The 25,103-nt window shown below is 42.8% G+C and overlaps 1 protein-coding gene across 1 annotated transcript in view; it reads right to left on the minus strand.

Annotated features, from left to right (window-relative positions):
- Positions 1–15,299, minus strand: part of LOC128779765 (centromere protein F-like) — a 43,076-nt gene extending 27,777 nt beyond the window's left edge. Inside the window, 6 exon segments of the mRNA XM_053915901.1 lie at positions 4,276–4,469; positions 5,612–5,906; positions 9,868–9,959; positions 10,622–10,743; positions 13,949–14,145; positions 15,138–15,299. Of these exon segments, the coding sequence (XP_053771876.1) occupies positions 4,276–4,469; positions 5,612–5,906; positions 9,868–9,959; positions 10,622–10,743; positions 13,949–14,145; positions 15,138–15,299 (1,062 nt within the window).
- Positions 15,300–25,103: the final 9,804 nt, after the last annotated feature.

The raw sequence follows: 25,103 nt of genomic DNA on the forward strand, positions 1-25,103 counted from the left end.
CCCACTTTCCTATTTTAAATTTCTGGAGGTGCACAGTCCTCCAGAGAATACCACACAGGGTTTTTAACCACGCTGCCATGAGCGGCACCAAAAACCTTCTTTTGCCTTTTCACAGAGCCAAGCTTCCTTAAAATCGTCCTTTAAGCATGAACTACATCAAAACTGTGGATGCTCTTCTCAAACTAATTGGAGTCAAACGTACTGAAATCTTCACGGGCTGAAACCCACTCCTCTCTCTTCCCCGTGGTGCCCACATCCTGAAACTGCACCCACAAAACAACCCTGAAAACCCAGGGAGGAGTCAGAGTGGGTCCTGTGGGTGGGAGAGAACTGCCTGGCCCAGAAGGAAAAGCGCCCCAATTGGGCAAATGCCTCTACTGATGTATTGTCCTGAGACTCCTCATAGTCTCAGTGAGAACTATTACAAATATTAGGAATTTCACAGAAAACTCATTGGAAAAGAAAACACTATGGAATACCTTGCGAGAATGCCAGTCAAACACCAATCATTAATTAAGCAAAGATTCAAAGAGCAAAGCTGGTCATCAGTGACTACCTGGTTTTACTAATATCAGAAATTTAAAAATGTCAATTTCAAACCAGAAAATATTGACCCAGTGGTTCAAATTAACGTCCACTGCCTTGGACTTTTAGACACCTTTGTCATTATTTTTCATTTTCTTCAACTTTTCAGTAGGAAAAATTTAATACTTTTCAAAGGAAAAATATTACAAGAAATTGTTTATAATAAGTATGAATTCAGTAAACATTGATTGTATGCCTGCTAGATGTCCAACAATGTGCTAGGTACTGGGGATACAGCAGTAAACAATTCACATGGAAATAACTGCCCCCCTGGACCAGAATTTGGGATGTCAGCAAAACTCAGGGGAAAAACCCAACATGCTGTATTAGATGAAGGAGCCCCTGGCCCGCTCTGCTGGCCCCTCTTCCAACTGCAACTCATTCCATGAAAGGATCGCTGAATCAACAATTTTTTCTTCCTAGCAACAGAGGGTTAAACATGACCTTTCAGGAGGTTTTATTTTCACTTGATTTACAATTTTAAAAATGACATCCTGATATTGATGATGCACAGTCACGACAGAGGAGGTCACCACGAGGAGTCATGATGTGCCATAACATTCCGAAAGAGTGTCCAGGGCTCAAGTCCCTGAACACGGGCAGCACAGGACCCTGGCACTCAGCATCTGGGCCTGAGGTTGTCACCTGTACACTGCGGGTGCTGAACCCCAGGCTGGCTGCAAGCCCTATGACTTTGTTTCTATGTGAGTCGAACAGCTTTGTGTCCCGCGTGGCTCGTAAATGCTTGGAAAGAAGCGTATGGACACAGCAGATGTCCACTGAGGAACACGGCATTGGCTTCGGTTCAGTGAGCTCCATTTCCCTTAACAGGTGATTCTGGGGGTAGCTCAGGGAAGAGCGTGAACGGTGCATAACTTGACTTCGGCAGCATATTTGGCAAGGCCATACTGTCCTTGCAGGCAAGACAGGGACAGGTATACTCAATGTTCGGTTAGATGGATTGTAGCTCAGGGACAAATGAAATCCATAAAGCGCTGAATGACCAAGTTGAAGACCCTGCAGGGACGGCGAAGGGAAAGAGAGCAGAGCTGTGTTCTCAGCACTCAGCACTGTCCTACTCGAATATTAGGATTCCTGACGCAGCAGGAAGAGACTTCGGCAGGTATGTGAGCTAGAACAGGACCGAGAGTGTTCCTGTCACATCCAACCAACAACACAGCATGTGAGAGGGTAAGTATGGTTCTTAGCCTGAGGAAGGACTGAGCTGGTGGGAAAGCAACTGAAAATGAGCTGAATAGACAAAGAACTCAGTGTAACAATAACTACTAACATCAATATAAGTTCTCCGGTTCCAAGCATTGTGTTTGGCCTTCATGGAAATTACTGCAATGTCTACAGCAATCCTATGACACAGGCTGTATCAACAGCATTTTATTCATTAGGCAACTGAGGCTCAGAAGTGAATCAGTCCCAAAACAATACAACTGGGATGTGGCCGAGCCAGAACTCAAATCCAAGTCTATCTAACTAGAAAAACCAACTCACACTGTACACGACAGTACATATACTGATCAAGGCTGGCCAGGGTCCCTTTGAGACTCCACTGCGCCCTCCTCCATCTCATCCGACCTTCTTAAGAATCTCTCTGTGCAAAGCACTGCACTAGGAGAATGTCTCAAAGTGAACCCAGACTACCACATTCAGAAAGACAAATAGATGTACATTTCCCCATTCCTCCCATCAAGAACAACTAGAAATTCTGGCCATTGTATCAAAACAGGCATCAGAAAGCTCTAAACGGAGAAGAGGCGGATTGACTGCACATACGGGGATTTGACACTTTAGGTGAAATGAATGAGTTCCCTCTAGGAACAGAAACTATCCCAACTCATTCAATAGGAAATAAGTCACTTTAAAAGCAATGTCAACAAAAGAAACAAGCAAACAAAATATAACCAGAGACATTGAAATTAAGAACATTGTAACAATAGCCACAGGGGAGTGGGGAGGGAATAGTGGGGAGAAGGGTCTATAGGAGCTACTACAAAGGACACAAGGACAAAATCAAGGGGGAGGGTAGAGGTGGGGCAGGGACGTGGGACTGGCTGGGTTGGGGTGGAGGGAAGGGCAGAAAATGCAGACAATTGTAACTGAATAAAAATAAATAAATAAATTAAAAAAACTAAAAAATAGCAATGTCATTATTTTAAAGTTGAATTTGTAATTTTAAAACTCACAAAAGAGACATCTCGAGGCCTCTACAAAATTTATAAAGAAAGAACACAAATTCTACACAATCTCTTCAGAGGGGGAAGAGGAAGAAATGCTTCCCAGTTCGTTTTATGGAGTTAATGTTATTGTAATGATCTCTGATACAAATACCAAAGACAAAAGAAAAAAAAGAAGGAGAAAAAGAAAATAGCTGACCATTATCCCTCATCCATATAGACACAAAAATCCTGAACAAATTCTTAGCCAATAAAATTCACAACTATATCTAAAGAATTGTACACCATGGCAAGCAGGGCTTATTCCAAGGATGCAAAGCTCATGCAAATATTTAAAAAGCAGTAGTGACAAGGCATTATTTCATAAAACTAAGTATGAATCTTCAATTACCTTAAAATTTAAAAGATGATTTCTTTTACAAGACAGAGAAAATATGCCCATAAGAAATAAATTGGACATAGAGGTAGGTGTAGATACCATATCAGTTTTTCACTTCTGTCTTAGACAATCCTAGAGTTTGTTAGAAGTCAATTCCTGAAGCCTAACAGGATTAGATTTGCAAGGTTCTCTGTGATTCTGACAATGAGCCAAGTGTGGGAACCCCGGGGCTGGATCACAAACAAGGGGCTGCCTGCAGCAAAGATCCCACTGCATCAAGAGCAGAGGGAAGGACTCACAGGCAGAGAAGCAGGGCAAGGGCGTTGCAGGAGGAGAGTGTGCCGAGCAGAAGGGGCCGGGGCTCAGAGAGAGATTAGGTCCAGGAGACGTCAAATAAGTACGGGTGGTCCGAGAAGATAATTCATTTTCCCCTACCCTTGTCCTCAATGCACCATGCTGTCTGTGACCTCCACATCAATGTCCTACCCTCAGTAGGATGAAGTTCCACAAGGGCAACGACTGCTGTCTGACCCCTCACTGCCCCATCCCTAGGTCTAGAAGAGGGCCTGACACAGTCGGCAGTCTACTCATGTTTGTCAAATGAGTCCATGAACAAATGAATAGGAAAAACAGAAGAGTAGAGAGATAGTTCAGGGCTGAAGCAGCAACCATCCCCCCCAAACCCTCCTAAATTAAACTCTCAATAATAGGCCTACATTGGAGCTCTATGATTACATGGATACTGCATCTCAAGAGATGATCAATTGCATTCTATCATAATTCCTAAACGTCTATTAAAGCTCCATGACTTGAAGTCTCTTCTATGGGCCAGAAAATGTGCCGGGTGCTGCATATCCGTGACCTTTAATCTCACCCTCTGACATGTCACAGGTGAAGGATCCGCTCAAGTCCCTTGGCTGGGAAACGTGCAGTCTAGGACTGACCTCTGATCTGCCCAACTCTAAAAGAACTTACTGCTTCTATGGCACCAGTACTGCCTGGAACACATGGGTAAGGTTCAGTACATCATTTACCTCCTAAATGTCAGCGTCAAGTATGCTTTCCCAGAAACTGCATGGACAAAAGTGGAGATTTTTCTAAAACTCATGAAAAGTCAAGTACCTTGGTTGATTCCTGGTCATGCTGTGCTGCCAGTTCGGCCCTACTTTTATGCCAAACTTTCTCCTTTTCATTTGGTTCCATTTTGGGTTTCTCCTGTTGGAGCTGGAGTTCTGGCCACTGATTCATTTGGACTCTCATTTCTTTTTCGTGTCCTGGCAGTCGTAACTCCAACTCAGCAGCCTGGCTCCTTAGCTCTTAAATCACAAAGGAAACCCACACTCTGGTTAACATGTGCTTTTCCCATCCAATTGACAAATACATTATGAATGTGTTATTTATGTTACTCTGCTCTGAAATCTTTGTTCAGACAAACAGAAGTTAATACACATTAAACACAGAAGCTGCTCTCATTGGATTTAATTTCAATGTTTAGTTTCCACTGCTTTTTTTACTCAAACGTCCTGTAGAAAGCAGGAGAAACAAATTTTCTTGACATCACAGAAAAACTTGGGGAAGAAAATGCTTTTCTACAATTGTGAATATTATCGAATCAAGGCTGGAAAGAGTGCATCTCATATAACACCATAGTTTCAATAGCCACTTGATCTCACACTGGCAGACTGATACTTGCTTTCTGGGGACATCAAAGAAATAAGTGATGAGCAGGGAAAACTTCACCCTCCCACATCCTCCAGGAGCTTTATCTCCAGTAAAGATGCAGACAGTGTGAACCTCCTCTACTGCCAATGTTCACAACAGTTTTTCTCAATGTTGCCCCCCCCCACACACATAATATTGGTACCAATGGCACTGGCAGTGTGACAGTTCTCACCAGTGCACACCAATGGTCATTTTGGATGTATCATCGCACTGGAAATGATCCTAGTCTGCAGACTGGATGGCAAACCAACACCTGGTACCCTTGGCGGTCAGCTGCAGCCTGGGACACTGGTCAAGGTCACAACTTTGCTCCCATATGGACAAGCAGGCTGCACAGAGCACAGCTGTTCTGCACACACATGCCACACCTCTGGCCAAAAGTGGCCAGGACACAGGCTTCTTTCATGGGACACACAAGGAGCCAGAGGAGAAGCATGAGGAGTGTCAAGTGTAACCAACCTACTCACCCTGCATCTGGGAGGACACATCAAAGGCATTCATCCTACTTTTGAAAGCTTCAAGGTCCCAGCTAATCAGTACAAGTAAAGGTACCCTCCAAAATGATGATATCTCTCCTCATTCTCAAAAAGACAGTGTAGCCACAGCACCAGCCTAGGATGCTGAGCGCAGATGTGGCTAACAAAACCCTTAAGCACTTTCCAGGACTCGCAATGCCTGGAATGGCTCCTCAAATTATCTCAGGAAAATGTAAACCCAATTTAGCTCAAAACGTTACCTTGACTCTGGGCTTTTTGTTGATCCAAGAGTTGAGAACTGCTGGAATCATCACAGAAGCTGCAATCAGTACCTCTTTGCACTACTTGCCAAGTTGATCTACTACTCGGAGTCACTTCCAGTTTCTGGGAAAAGTGCGATGCAGAGAAATCTCTCCTAAAGTGAGTCAGTAGAGCATCAGAAGGAAGAGGACTTGGGGTCTTTTCTTGTTCCTGAGGGAACACAGAGCAGGAGGCCTGGTGTCTGGCGATGTCCAGGTGTTTCGTGGTATTTTGTGGAATAACCTGGCTGGCGTTCTGGAAAGACAGAAACTCTTTAGCACCCTTTGGAAATCACACTATTCAAGACTCTCTTCAAGCAGAACCTAAAGCCATGTCACCGGGTGAGCTCTCCCACCGGCTATCAGGAAAGAACTTTCAAGTCAAGGGACCTGTTAAGTCCCAAGGCCCAGGGAGATTTTGTTATGGTCAGACGTCAGCACTGAAGGGTTAAGCCGGTACTGCTGAGGCCTAATCTGTTCCATGTGGGCTCAGGTTTTGTATTTATTCTACATCCCTCAAGTACTCCATTAAACATGCGAGTGCCAATTGGAATCATGAAATTTGCTTTTCCTTTGCCTGCCCTTTGTCACCACCAAACCCACAGCCTCAGTAGCTTTGGTTGGTGTGGCTCAGTGGCTTGACTTCCGGCCTGGCAATCAAAAGGTCACTGGTCCAATTCCCAGTCAGGGCACATGCCTGGGGTGCAGGCATGTGAGAGGAAACCTATCACCCTATGTCTCACACAAGCAGGTTTCTCTCCCACTCTTCTTGCCCCCCATCCTCTCTCTAAAGGTAAGTGAATGAAATCTTTAAAAAAATTTTGATATTAACTTATAGAAGTCTTTCAAGAATCTTACTTTCCACGATACCACGCCTCCCCCTCCAATATCCTATAAGGTATGTTATATAATATAAAGACATTTGTGGATTTTCTAATGCCTTGAGTTCCGTCTTTTTTTTCCACCTGCATTCTGACAAGACATAGCTGGAGATGCTACATTTCATTCTGTACCTGAGTGCTTTTCCTGCCACAGCAAGAGGTTTAATATGTATGGCCTCACACTGCTCTGCTAAATAACTCTGGGAACCAAGTCAGGGGTGAATTGGAACAAATGACTCAACTGGATAACAAAGCACAAGGTATTTCTAGGTCAAAGTAGAAAATTATTGTTTAGTTTTATTCATCTTGATAAGCAATGCCTTTGTCATCCATGGAAATCCTGGTGACTCAAAAGCGAGGGTTCAAGGCACAAAAAGAATTAAAATTGTTCAATCTCTAATACAGACTTTTAAACTTCAATATGTAAGGTATCTATTTTTAAATTCTGTCTTCAACTGTTTGTGAAATTGTACCATCTTATCAAGTTCTTGTTTAGTAGAAATACACCATTAAAACCCAAATGGATTTTTTAAAAATGATAATATCATGGGAGCAAAAATGTAAAGGAAAATTCTATAGATCCCAGGAATTTCAGAGTCAGTCCCTGAACAAGAAGGATGGGTTTCTAAAACATGCGTTTTGTTTATTTTGTTGACATTAAGCAAATATCTTCATCCACCTCTCTCTGCTCATTTGCGCACATCCAAATGCAGTTTAAAACTCTCATCAGCAACTTGTTTAAAGGAGGTGGGGAGATGATTGAAAACATTCTCCCCTGAAATCAGCGTTTCATCAGTAAGGATCCTCAAAACCCAAGTCCCTGGCAGCAATCACCACACTCCATCAGAAAAACTGCATAAGGAGCCATTTCCTCCAGGTGACAGAGCCAGTATCAAGAATGGGTCTGGTCCAACCTTCTCCAAACAGGTTAATTATCATTAGATCTTTTTTTTTTTTTTTTTTTTTTTTTTTTTTTTTTTTTTTTTTTTTTAAATATATTTATTGATTATGCTATTACAGTTGTCCCATTTCCCCCCCCACTCCACTCCATCCTGCCCACCCCCCTCCCTCCCACATTCCCCCCCTATAGTTCATGTCCATAGGTCATACTTATAAGTTCTTTGGCTTCTACATTTCCTACACTATTTTTACCCTCCCCCTGTCTATTTTCCACCTATCATCTATGCTACTTATTCTCTGTACCTTTCCCCCCCTCCCCCTCCCACTCCCTTAATGACAACCCTCATGTTCTAGTTGTTTGCCTAGTTTGCTCTCATTTTTGTTTTATGTATGGCCATTAATAACTGTGAGTTTGCTGTCATTTTTACTGTTCCTATTTTTGATCTTCTTTTTCTTAGGTAACTCCCTTTAACATTTCATATAATAAGGGCTTGGTGATGATGAACTTCTTTAACTTGACCTTATCTGAGAAGCACTTTATCTTCCCTTCCATTCTAAGTGATAGCTTTGCTGGATACAGTAATCTTGGATGTAGGTCCTTGCGTTTAATCTTGGGTAATGTAATTATGATGTGCCTTGGCGTGTTCCTCCTTGGGTCCAGCTTCTTTGGGACTCTCTGAGCTTCCTGGACTTCCCAGAAGTCTATTTCCTTTGCCAGATTAGGGAAGTTCTCCTTCATTATTTGTTCAAATAAGTTTTCAATTTTTTGTTCTTCCTCTTCTCCTTTTGGCACCCCTATAATTCGGATGTTGGAACATTTCAAGGCGTCCGGGAGGTTCTTAAGCCTCTCCTCATTTTTCCAAGTTCTTGTTTCTTCATTCTTTTCTGGTTGGATGTTCGTTTCTTCCTTCTGGTCCACACCATTGAATTGAGTCCCAGTTTCCTTCTCATCACTATTGGTTCCCTGTACATTTTCCTTTGTTTCTCTTAGCATAGGCTTCATTTTTTCATCTGTTTTTCGAATAGATTCAACCAAGTCTGTGAGCATATTGATAACCAGTGCTTTGAACTGTGCATCCGATAGGTTGGCTATCTCTTCGTCGCTTAGTTGTATTTTTTCTGGAGCTTTGAAGTGTTCTGTCATTTGGGCCATTTTTTTGTTGTTGTTTGTCTTGGCGCGTCTGTTACTTTAAGGGGCGGAGCCTTAGGTGTTCACCGGGGCGGGGTAATGCTGGTCGCAGCGCTGTGACGCTGTACGTGGGGGAGGGGCCGAGTGGGAGCAATGGCGGCCGCCTCACTCTCCTCCGGATTTCAATCTTTCACTCCGCTACCCACAATCAAACTGGGCCACTCTGGTGCTGGTTCCCGAGTGAGTGGGCCTGTGCACACTCTAGGCCCCTGTGGGTCTCTCCAACAACCTCTCCTGTGAGGCTGGGAGTCTCTCCTGCTGCTGCCCCAACTCCCACGGGCGTTTTCAATCAGAGGTTTGAGGCTTTATTTCCCTGAGCTGGAGCCCTGGGTTACGCGGTCTGCTTCTCTCCCTGCCGTTCGTCCGGTTTATCTGTGGGCGAATGTGGTGCCGTGGGGTGCTACCCGCTGCTCTGCCTGCCCCGCTCTCCGCCACTCTGAGTCCGGCCCTCTGGGTTTATCTGTGCAAATGTCGGGCCGCAGGGTCTGCTAGTGCTCAGACTGCCTGCGCCATTTGTCCCACACTCAGCCAGTCTCAGTCCCGCCACAGCCACGCGAGTCCTCTCCACCCCGGTGCCCGTCTCCGCCCCTCCTACCAGTCTGGATGAATGTTTATTTTCTATTTTCTTGGTGTTGGTCCCCCTTGCTGTTCGATTTTCTGTCAGTTCTGGTTGTGCGAGGAGGCGCAGTGTGTCTACCTACGCCGCCATCTTGGTTCTCATCATTAGATCTTAATAGGGAAATAAAGATAGAGCTAGAGATTCCAAGGAATTCAGGGAACATTGAATATTTAAGGATAAAGGAATCTCCCCACTCAATTTTATTCACTCATTGCCTCTTTCTTAAATTAAGAAATATCATAACCAGCCCTGGCCGGGCGGCTCAGTTGATTAGAGCGTTGTCCCATTCACCAAAAGGTTACAGGTACAATTCCCGGTCAGGGCACATACCTGGGCTGGGGTTTTATCCTGCTCAGGGTGTATATTGGAGAGCAACGGATGGAGAGAATGAGGGAGGACAGGAAGCAGGGAAAGAATGAGAGGGGGAAGGGAGGAAGGAGGGAAGGAAGGAAGGAAGGCAGGAAGGGAGGAAGGAAACATGATAACCAAGGGACAAGGAACTTTATTTTTTCAGTGTGAGAAAGATGCACCAGCTCCAAGTCAAGCAGATTTTCCTCTACCGCTGTTGGAGCCCGTACGAAAGCACTTTCTCAAGCGCACACGGCTGTAAGGCCCATAATTCACCTACTTTTGCCTGCAAGGCTTTCACCTCTGCCTCTGATCTTTTCCGTTCTTCCACTTCTTCATTGTACTTTTCTTTCAGATCTTCATATTGGGAACCTAAACACAGACAAGGAGATATAGATTTACTTTGATCATTGACTTTGTGAACTCACAGGTCAATCATTACAATAGGTAGTTCAGAAATGAGTATCTTAGTACAGCAGAAAGAACAGTTCAGTTAAGTCAACAGACATGGGTCAAATTCTTCAAACATGAAAATCCATGGAAACACAGGTGTTTTGAATGTTCAGACATTGAGTTATTTTGGAAATACACCACAGAAGGATAAAGTGAAATGTGTACTGGTCAATAAGTCTGCTTATTGGAAAGTGATTCTGCAGGAATTCAGAAAAGGCTGGCAAGAGGAAAGACGCTGAGGTCATTAAGGTCCCTGAAAATGGTTTTCTTGTATTGCTACAAGAAAGTCTCATGTTTTCCGAAGATATGAGATAAATTTTCAAGGGTTCTCTATAACTGGTCCTACCAACTTGGTGGAATTTCTAAATATTAGTAAAGAAAAATGCAGTGACAACTATAGTCTTACTCAGCTGATGGCTCAATAGAGCTCAACTGATGTACATTGTACATGTCACAGCAAGTACTTGCATTTTTTGAGTGCCCCGATTAAAAATTGAATTCAAAGGTGAATTAACTCATTTCCTTGGCAGAACTGAAATCTCACTAGAAGAACTATGTATATGAAGGGGAAAACTTCTTACCGCCATAATACTGACTCGGTGTTATTGGAGCTGTAAACATTTTTTGTGGTGTGTCACATGCATTCCCAGAGACATCTGCAGGCCCTGCAGCTTCCTGGCTTCTTTCACGTTCAGAATTATAGCTGTTAGAAAAGGACACGAGAGGATGCCAAATCAAAGCAAAAGCGAAAGGAGAGCAGCACCATACTCTTCCCAGAGAGGCATAAGCTTACAAAACTCACCACGTCAGAATTCTTACCCTTCATGTACCCAATACGCACGTGACAGACATGAACTCAGTGACCCGTCTCTAAAGGGATGTAGACTAGTTAGGAAAACAGAAATAAACCACTAATCACAACATCCTGAGGGCTACAACAAACATCTATAATAACCACACAGAGGACAAGAAAGAGTTGGGGGGTTGGGAATACATTCAAACTAAATTTTATATTCTAAGCCAAGGAGAGACACAAGAATATAAAAGAACCATGAAGTTCAGAAACAAAGGAAAAGTCTACAATCCCTGAACATGGGCTAAAAAACGTCACAAAACTGGATGGCAATACTGATGTTATGAAGTCATAACAAAGCACGGACGTGATCTATGTACCACTTAATTTATGACATTTTATTTATATTTATTTATTTATTGTGTGTGTGTTTGCAGGGAAGAGTTTTAAAACACATTTAAAAATCAGGTTAACATAATGCATAGATATATGGCTGAAAACAGTTACAAAGAAATGGGGGAAGTAAGCTCTATATTGTATGTATGTACAGAACATCCCTCCCATTTAAGTTCTGAACAACTTTCAGAATCAAACAACCTAGGAGAAGATTCAATTCTTGCAAGTCTCTAATGTGTGTTTTTAGCTTAGGACAGAAACATAAAGTACACCCTATCAGAATGGCTAATGAGCACCATTCTCTTTGGCAGGGACTCAGTCCTCACAGGACAGAGAGAAGAAAGCGCCTGAGGGCCCAGCTACCAGTCTGGATGAATGTTTCTACTTTAACTCCTTGGTCATCAGACTTGCATACAATTTGACTTTCTGGCAGTTCTGGTCCTTTTGCTTTCAAATTTGTTTTTGTCCTTTTGGTGGTGTGAGGAGGCAAAGTATATCTCGCTATTCCTCCATCTTGGCCACAAGTCTTCCAGATGACTTTTGAAGGGCCTTGAAAAATTGGTGTTTCATTTCCATCTCCAAATTCAACTTTTACCCCACACTCTTTCCCTAGTCTTTCATCAAAAATATAAAATTTCATTTACTTTAAATATTAAAGTATACACTGTGAGCATTTTTTTAAATAAACAATTGATTCTCCTTTCTCTTAGAGACAAACACACAAACCACTTCTACCATAAAAGCACTAAAATAAACTGTTTTTGACTAAGTTTAACTACATCAGGTTGCCAAAATTCAACAGTTTTTGATCAACCTTTCAAATGGGCCAAGCGAACTTGTTGGAGATGTTCCTGAAGCATAATCGGTGGCTATTGATGGAGAAAAGAAGCTCGTGCCCTGTACTGGAAGGTTATCAGGGAGAATTTCAAAACTATACTCGACAGATTTGTGGTCTTGTTTTTATACTCTTTAACAGTTCTTATACCAAAGAAAACGACACTGGTAATAGCTGTTACAGTCTGAAGTGTATCTAGCTTATAAACTTTTAGGAACATCTATATCCGCAGTAGAAAGTGAGAATGTTTCAAACTGAATGTGCTACAGAGGTATCCGAACCCCATGAGGATGGTGACAATGGGTAACAACCATAGTGTTAATGCTGACATTTAACAGTTGCTCTGTGCCATGTACAACCCTGGGCAGTGTAAATCTCCCAAAGCATTGCTACCAAATGGCACTTTGCAATGAAATATAGGAATGTATACAACAGTGTCCTGTCCTAAAAATGTTAAAAACACAAACGTTTCTGTCTAAGTTATGAATACCAGTATTTCTAAAACCAGCAGCCAAAACATGTTTTGCAAAGAAATGAATATTTCAGCATACTGAGGTGAGCATCCTACTTCCCTCACACCTGCTTTTCAAAATGAATGACTATCATTCATTCTTTCATTCAACAAATATTTGAGGGCCTACAATGGCCAGCTGCAGAGGATCCAGTGATAAACAAGACAAACGAGATCCCTGTTCTCATGGAATTTGGCAGGGAAGACAATTAACAAGAAAACAAAACACGTCACGAGATACAAGTCGATTCCTAATTTTCAATTTATAGATAGCCACCTTCCTACATGGATAGGAAACAAAAAAGAAAAAAGTCTCTGAGCCTAAGAAAGCATCAACTAAATGCAATGTGGAATCCTGGGTCAGACCCTGAGACAGAAAAAAAGATATTACTGGAAAAACTACTCAAATCCGAATCGAGTCTGTAGTTAACAGCACTGAATCGCTGTTTGTTTCTGTTTTGGTCATTGTACTTCAGTTGTATAAATGTTAACAGTTGTTTCTGTAAGTTGACAGTCATTTGAAGCATCCTTTTCCAAATTGATGGGAGTACATTTGCACACCCCACAATGGAACAATTTCCTAAAGTACTTTTTGCTTTTAGATTCTATCATTCCCCTTATTCGGACATAACTCCTCTTCTAGTACAAGATGACACTCTTCATAAACTCTTTAGGCCCCAGTAAATTTATTTTGATAATGCCTCTTTGGTTTTGTAAGTGGAAAAGAAGTAATAAGCACTTTTTAATTGCTTAAATAGGACACTGAAATTGGCAAATTGGCTAAGGAATGCTTACGCTGCCTGTCACATGGAAATCTCAGGAGGAACCTCTTCCTGACTTTGCTTCCCTCCCTCCCTTTCCAGCTCAGATGCCACCGCCCAGGATTTTAATGACTTTCTTCCCAAATCCTCTATCATCCCATGTCTTGTGTCCCATCACCCTGGCCAACAACCATCAATCCTGAACCAACCCTCCTGTTCACCTTCCAGCATTTATGTCCCAAGTGCCAAAGGAAACAAGTCGTACAGCTCTACAGACCAGCCCACTAGAAACGCCCTCCTGGTCTGCAGCCTCGACTGGAATGAGGACAGTGTGGGTATTTTTACTATTGTATCCCGATGCTGGCTCATGAAACTTAATCAACATAGACAGAATGAATGAATGAAGTGAGCAAACATTCAGCGAATTTCCACAGCACTGAGTTACGCAATGACAGGACTCGAGCATGTCAGAACCAATGTTCCTTAGATCATTATTTTTTCCACTGGAAAAAAATACTGCAATGTATAATAATTACATCATTCAAGGAAAAGATAAATGCGTCTCATGAATATACACCCACATATCCATTTAAACACCATTCACAAAATTACCTCTTAAGTTCCTCTTCCAATTTCTCTATTTGTTTTCTGGTTGAACTCAGTTGTCCTTCTTGGAAATTCACTTGTGACTCCTTGACTTGAAGGTCGTGAGAAGTGTCCTGCTTAGCCTTCTCCAGGTTTTCACATACTCCCTTCAAGCTTTGATTCTCCCTCTTAAGGGTTGTGGCCTCTGTTTTTTCGTTCTCAGCCTTGTGGGGGTTGTTCAAAAGGAAAGAGTTCTCTTACTTGTAGAAATTACCAGGTATTATTTGTAAAACTGAGCTTCACAGGGACAACCGATTTTCTGAGAGGAGGCTATAATGACCCACATAGCAATGCCTGCTCATTGCAGATACTTCTAGGACCTCACCTTACAGTCTCTAGAGAGAAAAGTTCTACAAAGTCATGTAGTGTTTGTCTTTGCTCAGGCTACCGGTACCCATCCTAGAACAAGAGGCTTCAGTATGCTTTTGAGAATTAAGATATAAATACAAATAAATAGAAGCCGTGCAAATGTCCCTTAGCAGCTCATTTTCAAGTTGGGCTGCTGGAGCCAGTAAGGGTAAGGAACTGGAAAATCCTCCCACTAGCAAAGACCTTTCACAAGCAGTGACTGTATCACTACTATGCTGGTTGATGAACAGGTGAGAAAGAAGCACTGTTGAAGTTTTCCTTTCCTGGTGCTGAAGAGATAAGGTCTGGGAATATCAAGTGAAAAGCCCACTCTCAAAAAGTGACAGCCACCAAGTGTTCTACATTGTCCCCCTTCAATACTAGCAGTTAAGCAGAAAGGAGGACAGAGGATGAAGAAAACCGGGTAGTTAAACTGCCTCAGAAAGACCCTGACTGGTGTGACTCAGTTGGTTGGGCATTATCCCGCAGAGCAAAATGTCCCAGGTTCGATTCCTGGTCAGGGTACATGCCCGGGTTGTGGCTGCAGTCGCCGGTGAGGGTACATACCAAAGACGACCAATCTATGTGTATTTCTCAAAGCAATGGTTCTCTCCCTGTCTTTCTTACTCACTTCCCCTCTCTGTACATCTCAATAAATAACATATTTAAAAAAATCCAAAAAGGAGACAGCTTGTTACCACATGAGGATAGTAAAACCATTTTTCCCTAAATTGAACAGGCGGCCAAGGGGAAATGATTCACGCAAAGAATGAGTGGACCTTTGGGATCCCCAGCGTTTGAGGGCTACCTTCTGGGTTTGCTTTTGCAGCACGGCCTCCAGAGTCTCCAGTTGAAATTGCCTTTGATGCTTTTCTTTCTTCAGCTTGTCCAGCTGTCCTTCGAGTTCTTGAATTTTCTGAAGAGCTCTGGTGGGCAGGCCTTCTTTCCAGTCTGCCATCGCCCAGCTCATTGGCTCTCTTTTATTTGTCATGCAAACAGTTGTGAGTAAACTGAAAAGAATAACCAGATGGTGAGTCTTCACTGCAGTGCAAGGACACGGAAAAGTCTCAGAGACTGATGAGTCGACAGAACCGTTTCTCACATCAAGTGTGAAAACTCCCTATTTCAAAAGTGAATGAAGCCTGCATAACATCTGCCTTCCATCCACTGAAACGTGACTACCAATAACACGGAGTGGGAAGTACGTCCTATGCTTGTTCAGCATCCCCTTGCTTTCTGGCTTGATTTCCCATTTTTGACGTCTTAAAGGGACTACCTGCTCTCTACTGATCACTTTGTGTCCATTATACAAAATATGACTATTTTGCCATGAGGTTTTGGGTGACATAGGTCCTATGAACAGATAAAACACTCAAGCTCTTTTGTAAATCCTCTTCTTGGCCCCCTTCACGTCCTTAATTCCCACTGCCTTTTTGTTGCTCTTCCTCAGGGACGTCCACAAGCTGGTCACATCTCTTGCTCACAGTCTCTCGTGACACAAGAGCTGCTTCACCTTCCAGTAGCTCTCATTTGTTGAATTAATGCATGAGTGAACAAAGCTATTACTACAATTAGTACTAATATCACTGCAAAATGCAGTGAAGTCCCTCTCCACACCGACCTTGACCAGGAAATAGGCACATGTCCTCTGTGATTGAAACCCCAGCTCAGGGACCTACAGGATCTGGGACCTTGGGCCTGCGATTCACCTGCTCTGTGCCTTGGTTTCCTCATTTTCACAATGAGGGACAATTATGGTGGCAAGTTCCTAAAGCCTCAGAACACTTTTCCATTTCTCTCTTTCAGCCTATGGTACCAAGAGGCAAGTAATGCACCTCTTTCTCAGCCACATCTTAGGACATTCAAATCAGCTGGGAGAAAAATCTAGGCAAATGTTCTTCATGCATTCAACTTTTGCACTTAAGTGCAAAAAGAGCACTCATTTTCCAGTTATTTGGGCAACAGATGTGAGAATGAAGTCCCTGAATGAAGTCCACAACCACTTCAGTGGTTTGTTTGATGACCTTTTCAATCAAATTTGTTACCAGAACAACTGTTACATAGTAGATAAAAGCACTAAGGATGATAACAAGGATGTTCAATTACCAAGGGAGAGAAGCAAAGGTCTAGGAAAAGAATTTATTTATCAAGCTTTGGCAAGCTGTGTTTTCTCTGCCAGTTTTTTTTTCTTCCAGATGTCAGCTCTTTGAACACAGTATCTTAAACTCCACTCCCATTTGCCCCCAGAAAGTCCTGACGGGCGCCTCAAGCCTCTCACCCAACAGGAGGCAATTTGCACTGTCCCAAGCTCTGTGCATGCCAATGTACCCGCGGCTTGCTCATGCAGGGATGACTGTGTGTACCCCACAGGCACACACTGGAACTGACCTCAAGAATTCTGCCAGTCACAGAAATTATTACATCAAGATGCTATGGCCAACAGAATATAACAAGGAGAGACTTGGACAGATGACAGAGATGACCTTATGAAACTGGCAAGGAAGACTGGCAAGTTGGATGATTTTCTATTCCAAATCAAGACCACAGCTATAAAGAAGTGCTTAAAGTAATTACAACACCCAAATTAATTTTGTTTAGAGCACACTTGGACTGCTTAAAGCATCAAGAATCTGTATGGAGCCACTGGGGAAAAAGCGCCAAACAATACACCAACCTGAAAAGTAAGATGTAAGGGGGAAAAAATTGTAGGGGGGTGGGGCCAGTGGCACATGGTGAGGAGAAGCCCTGGGGGTCAAGGTTCCTGCATAGGAATTTACAGGGCCTACATCCTTGCCCCAAAATGCTCTTTCTAGCTCAGATACAGGGAGAGCACTCTTCATGCCCGAATCATGCAACCTGGTAAAGTGCCCGAGAGGCGCTTGGGTCAAGTGTGACTTGTCTAGTCCCCCAGAGCTGCAGGCCCGTTTTTACCCTTGGCCCTTATCAGTATCCCCCATCTCCACCAAGAACCCCGAGGTCCTGACTACAGTGCCAAGGCTGAGCCTGAGAATGAAATCCTGCCCGCTCCTCTGGAACACGCTCAAGGAGAGGACTCGACTGAGCTCTTCCTGCGTCCTCCTAATAGAGCAGAGTCGGGCGCACAGGCGCCTCCGAATAAATAAAACCAAAGGCAACAACAGAGAAATACTCTGGTGACTAACAAGAAGCACACCATCCCGACGCCACCCAGACCCAAACCCAAGCTGGCATCTCCTCCTAGCACCAAAGGACCCAGGTCCACACATCCAATAGGAGCCACTGGCTCCTGGTGGGGGAAATAGCTGCTGATCTCCCATTCTCTGACCTTCCCAACCTGGAAACTCATCCCCAAAGGGCGAGTTCATCATCCAGCAGGGTCTGGGGACACTAGTGTGAGCAGAGCTTGACATGGACCCGATACTCCAGTTGGATCACGGGGGACAGGGTGGTCCACTGCACCTCCAGGGCCAGGGAGCACAACCCCACAGCCATGCCCTGCCTGTACCCTGGGGCAGAAATCCACTGTCGGCCCCACGCCCGCAGCGGTAGCCCCGACCCACGCAGGACGCTCACCTTGGCCGCACAAAATGAAACACAGCCCTCAAAGGGTCGGATTCGGTGCTGCCGCCGAGACTGGGAGTCTCTTTCCACACTCAAACTCTCTGTCACCGCCACCAGTTTGCCACTCTCTGGTTGCTGCTCGCCACCAGAGTAGCTTCCAAACCAGTTGTGGTTGCCAGGAGCAACGTTGGGCCAAACGGAATCTGAGATCTCGCGCTGCCGCCTTTGATTGGTCATTTCAAATGGAATTAAAAAGTCAAGGCCTCACCTCGTGCAGTGTGCACGTGCAAAAACAATGCTGTTTCTGTTGGAGGGTGGTCGGGGATTGAAGATTTTATTTATTTATTTTTTGAAAGAGTGGAAGGGAAGGAGAAAGAGAGGGAGAAGAACATCAAGGTGTGTGAGCCTTTGGCATGCCCCTTACTGGGGACCTGACTAGTAAGCTAGGCATGTGCTATGACTGGGAATCGAACCTGCAACCCTTCGGTTCCCAGGACTACTCTCAACCCACCCAGGTACACTAGTCAGGGTGAGTCTAAGTGCTTTTTCTGCAGGAACTTTCCTCCGCTTTTTCCGCAAAATTCCTAGGAGCAGGGCCTCTGAATAGGAGGGTGCAGTCTGTCCTTGCAGCCAGCGGGAGAATGCTCTCTGCTGGAAACACTTAGTACTGCGGATACACTTCCACTTACTTATTAAATACATAATTTAGAGCATAGGTACTTGGTGCTATACTTGCAGTGCATTGTTCATCCAGTGTCCTTCCTCACCATTATTTCACGTAGGTCTTATTCTATTTAAAAGTTAACTGGGGCACACAGAAGCCATGGAATTTGATACTGAACCTAGATCATGCAGGACCTCCTAATTCCTGTCTTCTTAGTGATCATATTCTTTTCTTTCCTTTTTTGAATCCCTCACCTTCTGCTATTGCTAAGCCCCACTCTGGATCCAATTCCTGTGACCGATTGAGGAGTCTGGTTAGCTGGGATTCCACAGGGGGACTTTGCAGCCAGAAGAATCTCCAAAACGATGTAATCTCTCCTTTTTGGAAGAGTCCTTTTTTGTGAGTGTCTGTGCACTTCACTTATCTCCTTATGAAACTTGAAGGAAACTTCCAAAGGCAGGAGCAAAACAATGAATTGTTACATTATTGGATCTCTAATGCTGTTGTTCTTCAACAGATTCCCAACTTTGAGTGAACCTCTCCTTACACTGTGAGCACAACCCGTGCTGCTCCTTGCCTCTCACTGAAGTTCTGCTCTTTCAGAGCCCAGTTCAAATGCCACTTCCTTCAGAAAATCTCCCTGTTTTTACCTACCTCTCAGAAACAATTATTTCCTGGAAATATAATCCTTACCTATTATTATTATATCTATGCCTGGTTCCACCACTGTGCTCAAATATTCCTATAGAGTGAAGCTTGTTTTAGTTTTCCTTGTGAATTAGTAACTCCCTATCTTTTTTACACAGTAATTTAAAAATAAGACCATCTCGGGAGATAAAACTACCTCCGAGAGGGAAGCCTTTTCTCTGCTGTACGTGAATTCTCAAGGACAGGAGAGGGAGCAGCTAGGGGAAAGAACTTTTACTGGACACTGTCCTGGTCAGTCTAGCTGTGGTCATTCTGGGATTTGAACAAAAATGTGTTTCCAGCACCAATTACAATTCCTTTGCTTTCCAGGGGAATCATTCAACTATTTATTAACTGCCTGAGGAAAAGAGAAAGAGAAAGACGTGTCATAGAGAAATTTCAAGGTTTGAATGAATCATTGACATTTACTCACACATTCCTTTGTTTAGCAGTTATAGCCACTGCAGCCGAGACCGGTGTCATGCCCTGTACAAAACACTGAGGAATACATTCCCGCCTTGAACAAGGGAATCATGCGATGGACACTATTCCAGTGACTTCTGTGATATTTCTGCACTTCAATTGTATTGTTCCTTCCCTCCCCCTGCCCCCTTTCCCCTCAAGGATTCTGTCTTGTTGTTTTCTTCCAGGGACTGAAAGGGGTGAGTCCTAGTCAGGACAATGTAGATGTCTTTTGAGAGTCTATTTTTGGCTCCTTGCCCTTCTCTTTCAATCCACTGCCTCATTGAGCCAGTCTATTGTCTCTGGACAGCTCATCCACCATCGCTACTTTCTGCCTACAAATTGTTGCTCTTTTCTGCTAGCGCCAGGCAAATAAATTAGACCAGCTGATATGGTCAAAGAAGGGCGAATCGAGAATGGGTGGTGGAGCAGAGAGTTGATGAATATATGAGTTGGGGCTTGAGGACCCGTTGTCACAGCAGGGACTAAAGCTTCTTATTCCACTCCTCTGAAAAAAGAGTACAAACTCTTTTTTCAGAGAGTGTGGCCACCACATTGAAGGTACGTTGACAGTGAACTTAATGCTACGAGAAGTGGTTCTGAGGAGGGGAAGATGTGCTATATAACAAGTTCTTCTATGGCCTCCCCTTGTCCCACCTTGACTACAGCCACAGCTCTGGTAGGTGGATAGTTCTGTGTGGCCTCAGACTCCTTCCACCTCAAGTCCAAACCATGGGTCACTCCAGTTCTCTCTTCCAGGACTTTCTCTGAAGCTGAGGGACCTGCTAAGCCAGTGCACAAGAACAGCCAGGACTTTTGAAGACAATGATAAGTTCCAGGGCCCATCTCCAGTGAATGGGGTCAGGAACTAGGGGATAAATAAATGCCTGGGGTTGCGTGTTTCACCTGGGCGATCCTGAGAGGTCCCGGAAGAATCAGAGCCCTGGCCCCTACTCCAACAACTGTGAAACTGCATGCTTCTCCTGGCTTCTCCTCCCTCCTTGTTGCACTGTCCCTTCTCCCCTCCTGGCTTCCTGGAGTCATCACCCAGATAAACTTCCACACAAGTCTTTCTCTCATTTCTGCTTGGGGAGAGCCCAAACTAAATGGAAGTTGTCATACACATAGGATTTATAATTTTCAGCAAGTGAGAAATGCAGCTTGTTCTGCCAAATGTATCAAAAGCTTCTGCTCTGTAGATGGAACCTCAGCTAGCTCATCTGTGATATCAGAAGTGTAATTACACTGGATTTGCCTGGGGCCGGCGGTGTTAGACCAGGGGTCTCTGCTGGACAAGGGTCATGCTTTCAGTCTTGTTCTGTGCATGTCTGGACTTCTTTCAACTCAAAAATCAAGGAATTCTTTAGGACAAGAATTACAAACCTTGATATTAAGGGATTTTTATGTCACTAGGAAGCAAAGGCGTGGGGGTAACTATTACATATTGAACATATTGGTATGATTGAAGTAAAGTTGATTACAAAAGAATACATATTTAACATCTTGGTATGTTTCAGTAAATTGTTCCAACCATGTGGACAGTACTTAGTGACAGGAACCCAGCCCAGAATGGATCTGAATCTTTTCAAAAGCTGTTTCTATTCCTACCACTAGGTGGTGCCCTATGCCTTGGAAAAATCTTTCAAAGTAACTGCTGGCCCACAAGCCCTGATTTGCTACATTCTCTTTTCTCTCTCCCTGTGTCTCTTCCCTCAGTGTGTCCAATGTTTTTGTTTACTGTCTTTTTCAAGTTAACATTTGCCTGGGTAAAGTTGAGGACAACAATAGAAAAGACAATGGCCCATTAACCTAAAACTTAAATCATCTTTCTTATTAACCAAATAAGAAAAGAATAACATGCACACAATAAGAAATTCCAAACATACAAGAAAGTTATAAAGATGAATTTGGAGAAGTAGAATGAGCACTGGACATCTGCTCGACTAAATCTTCATTTTGTAGCTAAGATGAGTGAGATTAAGATATTTCCAAAAATTCACACAATTTACTAGCACAAGTATCCGCAGTGTTTTCCACAGTGGCTGCACCAGTCTGCATTGCCACCAACAGAGCACTAGGGTTCCCTTTCCTCTCCATCCTCTGCAACACTTGTTTTTTTCTTTTTTTTATTTGTTTATGTTGGCCATTCTCACCTGTGTGAAGTGCTATGTCATTGTGGTTTTAATTTGCATCTCTTTGATGGCTAGTGATGCTGAGCATCTTTTCATCCCTCTCTGTGGCCTCTGTATGTCCTTCTTGGAGAAGTGTCTGTTCAAGTCCTTTGCCCACTATTTAACTGGATTGTTTGTCTTTCTGGAGTGGAGTTGTGTGAGTTCTTACACTTTTTGGAGAGCAAACCCTTGTCTGAGGTATCATTGGCCAATATGTTTTCCCATATGGTTGGGTCTCTTTTCATTTTAATGCTGTTTTCTTTAGCCTTGCCAAAGCTTTTTATTTTGATGAAGTCTCATTTATTTCATCTTTCTGTTAGGTCCCTTGCTGTAGGGGACATGTTGGTGAAAGTATTGCTGCGTGGAACATCTCAGATTTTCTTGCTTATATTCTCACCTAGGACTTTTATGATGTCACGACTTCTGTGTAAGTCTTTTATCCACCTTGAATTTATTTTTGTGTTTGGTGTAAGTTGGTGATCAAGTTTCACTGTATTGCATGTAGCTGCCCAGCTCTCTGAAGCCCATTTGTTGAAGAGGCTCTTTTGACTCCATTTTATGCATCTGCCCCCTTTGTTGAATAAATTGACCATAGAGACTTGGGTTTATTTTCAGGCTCACTAATTTGTTCCTCTGGTCTCTGTGTGTGTTCCTACAACAGTACCAGGGTGTTTGATTATAATCACCTCATAATACAGTTTAATATCAGATATTGTCACCCCCGTTACTTTTTTCTCCTTTCTCAAAGTACCTTTGGGTGCTCATTTATGGTTCCCATGTAAATTTTTGAAATGTGTGTTCTATATCTGTGAAATACGTCATTGCTGCTTTAATAGGGATTGCACTGAATGTATAAGTTGCTGAGGAGAGTATGCACATTTTGATGATGTTCCTTCTTCGAATCCATGAGCATGGCACATGCTTCCATTTGTTTGTGTCTTCCTGAATTTCCTTCTTCAGTGTTGTGTAGTTTCCTGAGTACAGGCCTTTTACGCCCTTGGTTAGGTTTATTCCTAAGTCCTTCATTTTTCTTATTGCAGTATCAAATGGGATTTTTTCCTGATTTCCATTTCTGATATTTCATTGTTGGTGTGCAAAAATGCCTTTGATTTCTGAATATTCACTTCAGCAGTCCCACTTTTGGGAATATATCTGGAGGAACCCAAAACACTAACTGAAAGAACATAAACTCCCCTATGTTCATTGTAGCTTTCTTTACAATCACCGAGATATGGAAGTGGCCCAATAGCCCATCAGTAAGTGAGTGGAGAACACAACTGTGGGACATTGACACGATGGAATACTACCCAGCTATAAAAAAGAAGAAAATTGTGACAGTATGGATGGACCTGGAGAACATTATGCTCAGTGAAATAAGCCAGTCAGAGAAAGACAAATACCATATGATTTCAATTCTATGTGGAATTCAATGAACACACTAAACTAATGAGGAAAACAGAGTCACACTCACAGATGGAGAGCAGATGACAGCTAGTGGGAGAGGGGAGCTTAGGGGATGGAGGGAATGAGCAAATGGGAGAAAGGACTCAGGCTGATGGACAACAGTGTGATGATTGCTGAAGGGAAGAGGGTATAAGGGGAGTAAAATGTAATGCAAAAAAATATGATAAAGATTAAATTAAACAAAAAAGATATTGCAATGAACCTTCTCAGCAGCAATGGGCTCAAGAACCAAAACAGAACAAAACAAAGTAAAAATGCCTATTCAGTGAAAAATTAAGTACACAGTTTTAATTTCTCAGTAAAGTTGATGATGAATACACCGTGTACCAAAAATGTTTGCCAACATTTCCCATTTCCCATGGGACCCATTGTAATGAAAACTGCAAGCCATGAAAATACCATAGAGGCCACAGAATTTTCTTTACATCTTAGACATTATTTTAAGACTTTCAGGAACAAGTATGAAAGACAGAGCAATTCCTGTTCATGTGTTTGGTTCAATAAACAGAAGAACTGAGCAGACAGCTGAGTGACTCATTTTTAGTATGTCAACAGATGCATCAAATGGAAACTTAATTCCAATCATTGTTCAATTTTTTTCATAAAGTTCAAGGACTCCAAGTAAAAAGCTAGTTCATCTGACCTAATTGTAAATGGCAACTCTTTAAAAAACTAACAATGAACATAAAATTATTTGTTTTCTTATGAAGATCAGAGTCTGCATACATTCTAACTCTTAATGGGAAATTTCTTGCTAAACCTATGGAGCAAAAATGTTGTATGACACTTTTATAGAATTGCAGTTAATAAAAACAAAATTTGGAAATGGGGAGATATAAAATCTTATCCCATAAAAGCAAGGTAATAATTGAACAAAGTAAATATTTTGAACTTAATAAATTTAAGATGTGATGATTAAATTTGATTATTGTGCTGCAGAATATCCTGACTTATGGAATAAATTTGTGATGGGCCACCTTGTTTTTACTTCTGAAATGGATATTCTGTTCCAGGATGGAATAAAGTTGCAAAAGCTAACAATTTTGAAGCATCGAAATGATACAAAATATTGTAAAGTCTAGAACAACTTACAGGCAAGTATTGCCTTGTAAATGTATCTGTTTAAAAAGTATACTTTGAATGGAGGCATCTGTGAAAATGTCTTAACTGAAACAATACAGATTGCAATATCAAGAGAATAGAATTGAGAATCCCGTCCATTGAGAAGAATTGGTTGTGAGCTTCCTATGAGCCTCTCCGCTGGAGGAGATATGCAGAGAAGAACCATGGAGGCCTTTTCACAAATATGGTCCAATGACCCTAGGGAAAACCCCCTCACTAGTAACAAAATGTCTTAAAGGCTTTTTAGAAGAAACAGAGAGGAGAAATATTTTCTACTTAGGCCTCGCTAGGTGTTGAAGTCTTCCTTAACAATAATAGTGTTACAGAACAGAGCCGGGGGTGGGGGGAAGGTTGAACGATATACTATTACCAAATGGACCCCCTCTTGAGCTCAGTGGGTCAACCCCTGTACTAGGTTCCCCTTGCCCGCCCCTAGGAAAAGACATATCTCAATTCCAGAGAAAGAAATTATTCATTTCAAAATTTATACAGACTTAGAATAATGACTTAATATCTTCCTTTAAATACTAAAGTCTGTTAGAATACCCACAAACGCACACAGTCCTTCCTTCCCCTCTGCCTAGTCCGCAGTGCTGTATCTCAGGAATAGAAGTAGAAGGCTGTGGCTCAGGTAGCCCCTTGCTTCCTGGCATCATCAGCTCTG

This window comes from Desmodus rotundus, chromosome 12 (genome assembly GCF_022682495.2).
Source record: "Desmodus rotundus isolate HL8 chromosome 12, HLdesRot8A.1, whole genome shotgun sequence".
Classification (NCBI taxonomy): Eukaryota; Metazoa; Chordata; class Mammalia; order Chiroptera; family Phyllostomidae; genus Desmodus; species Desmodus rotundus.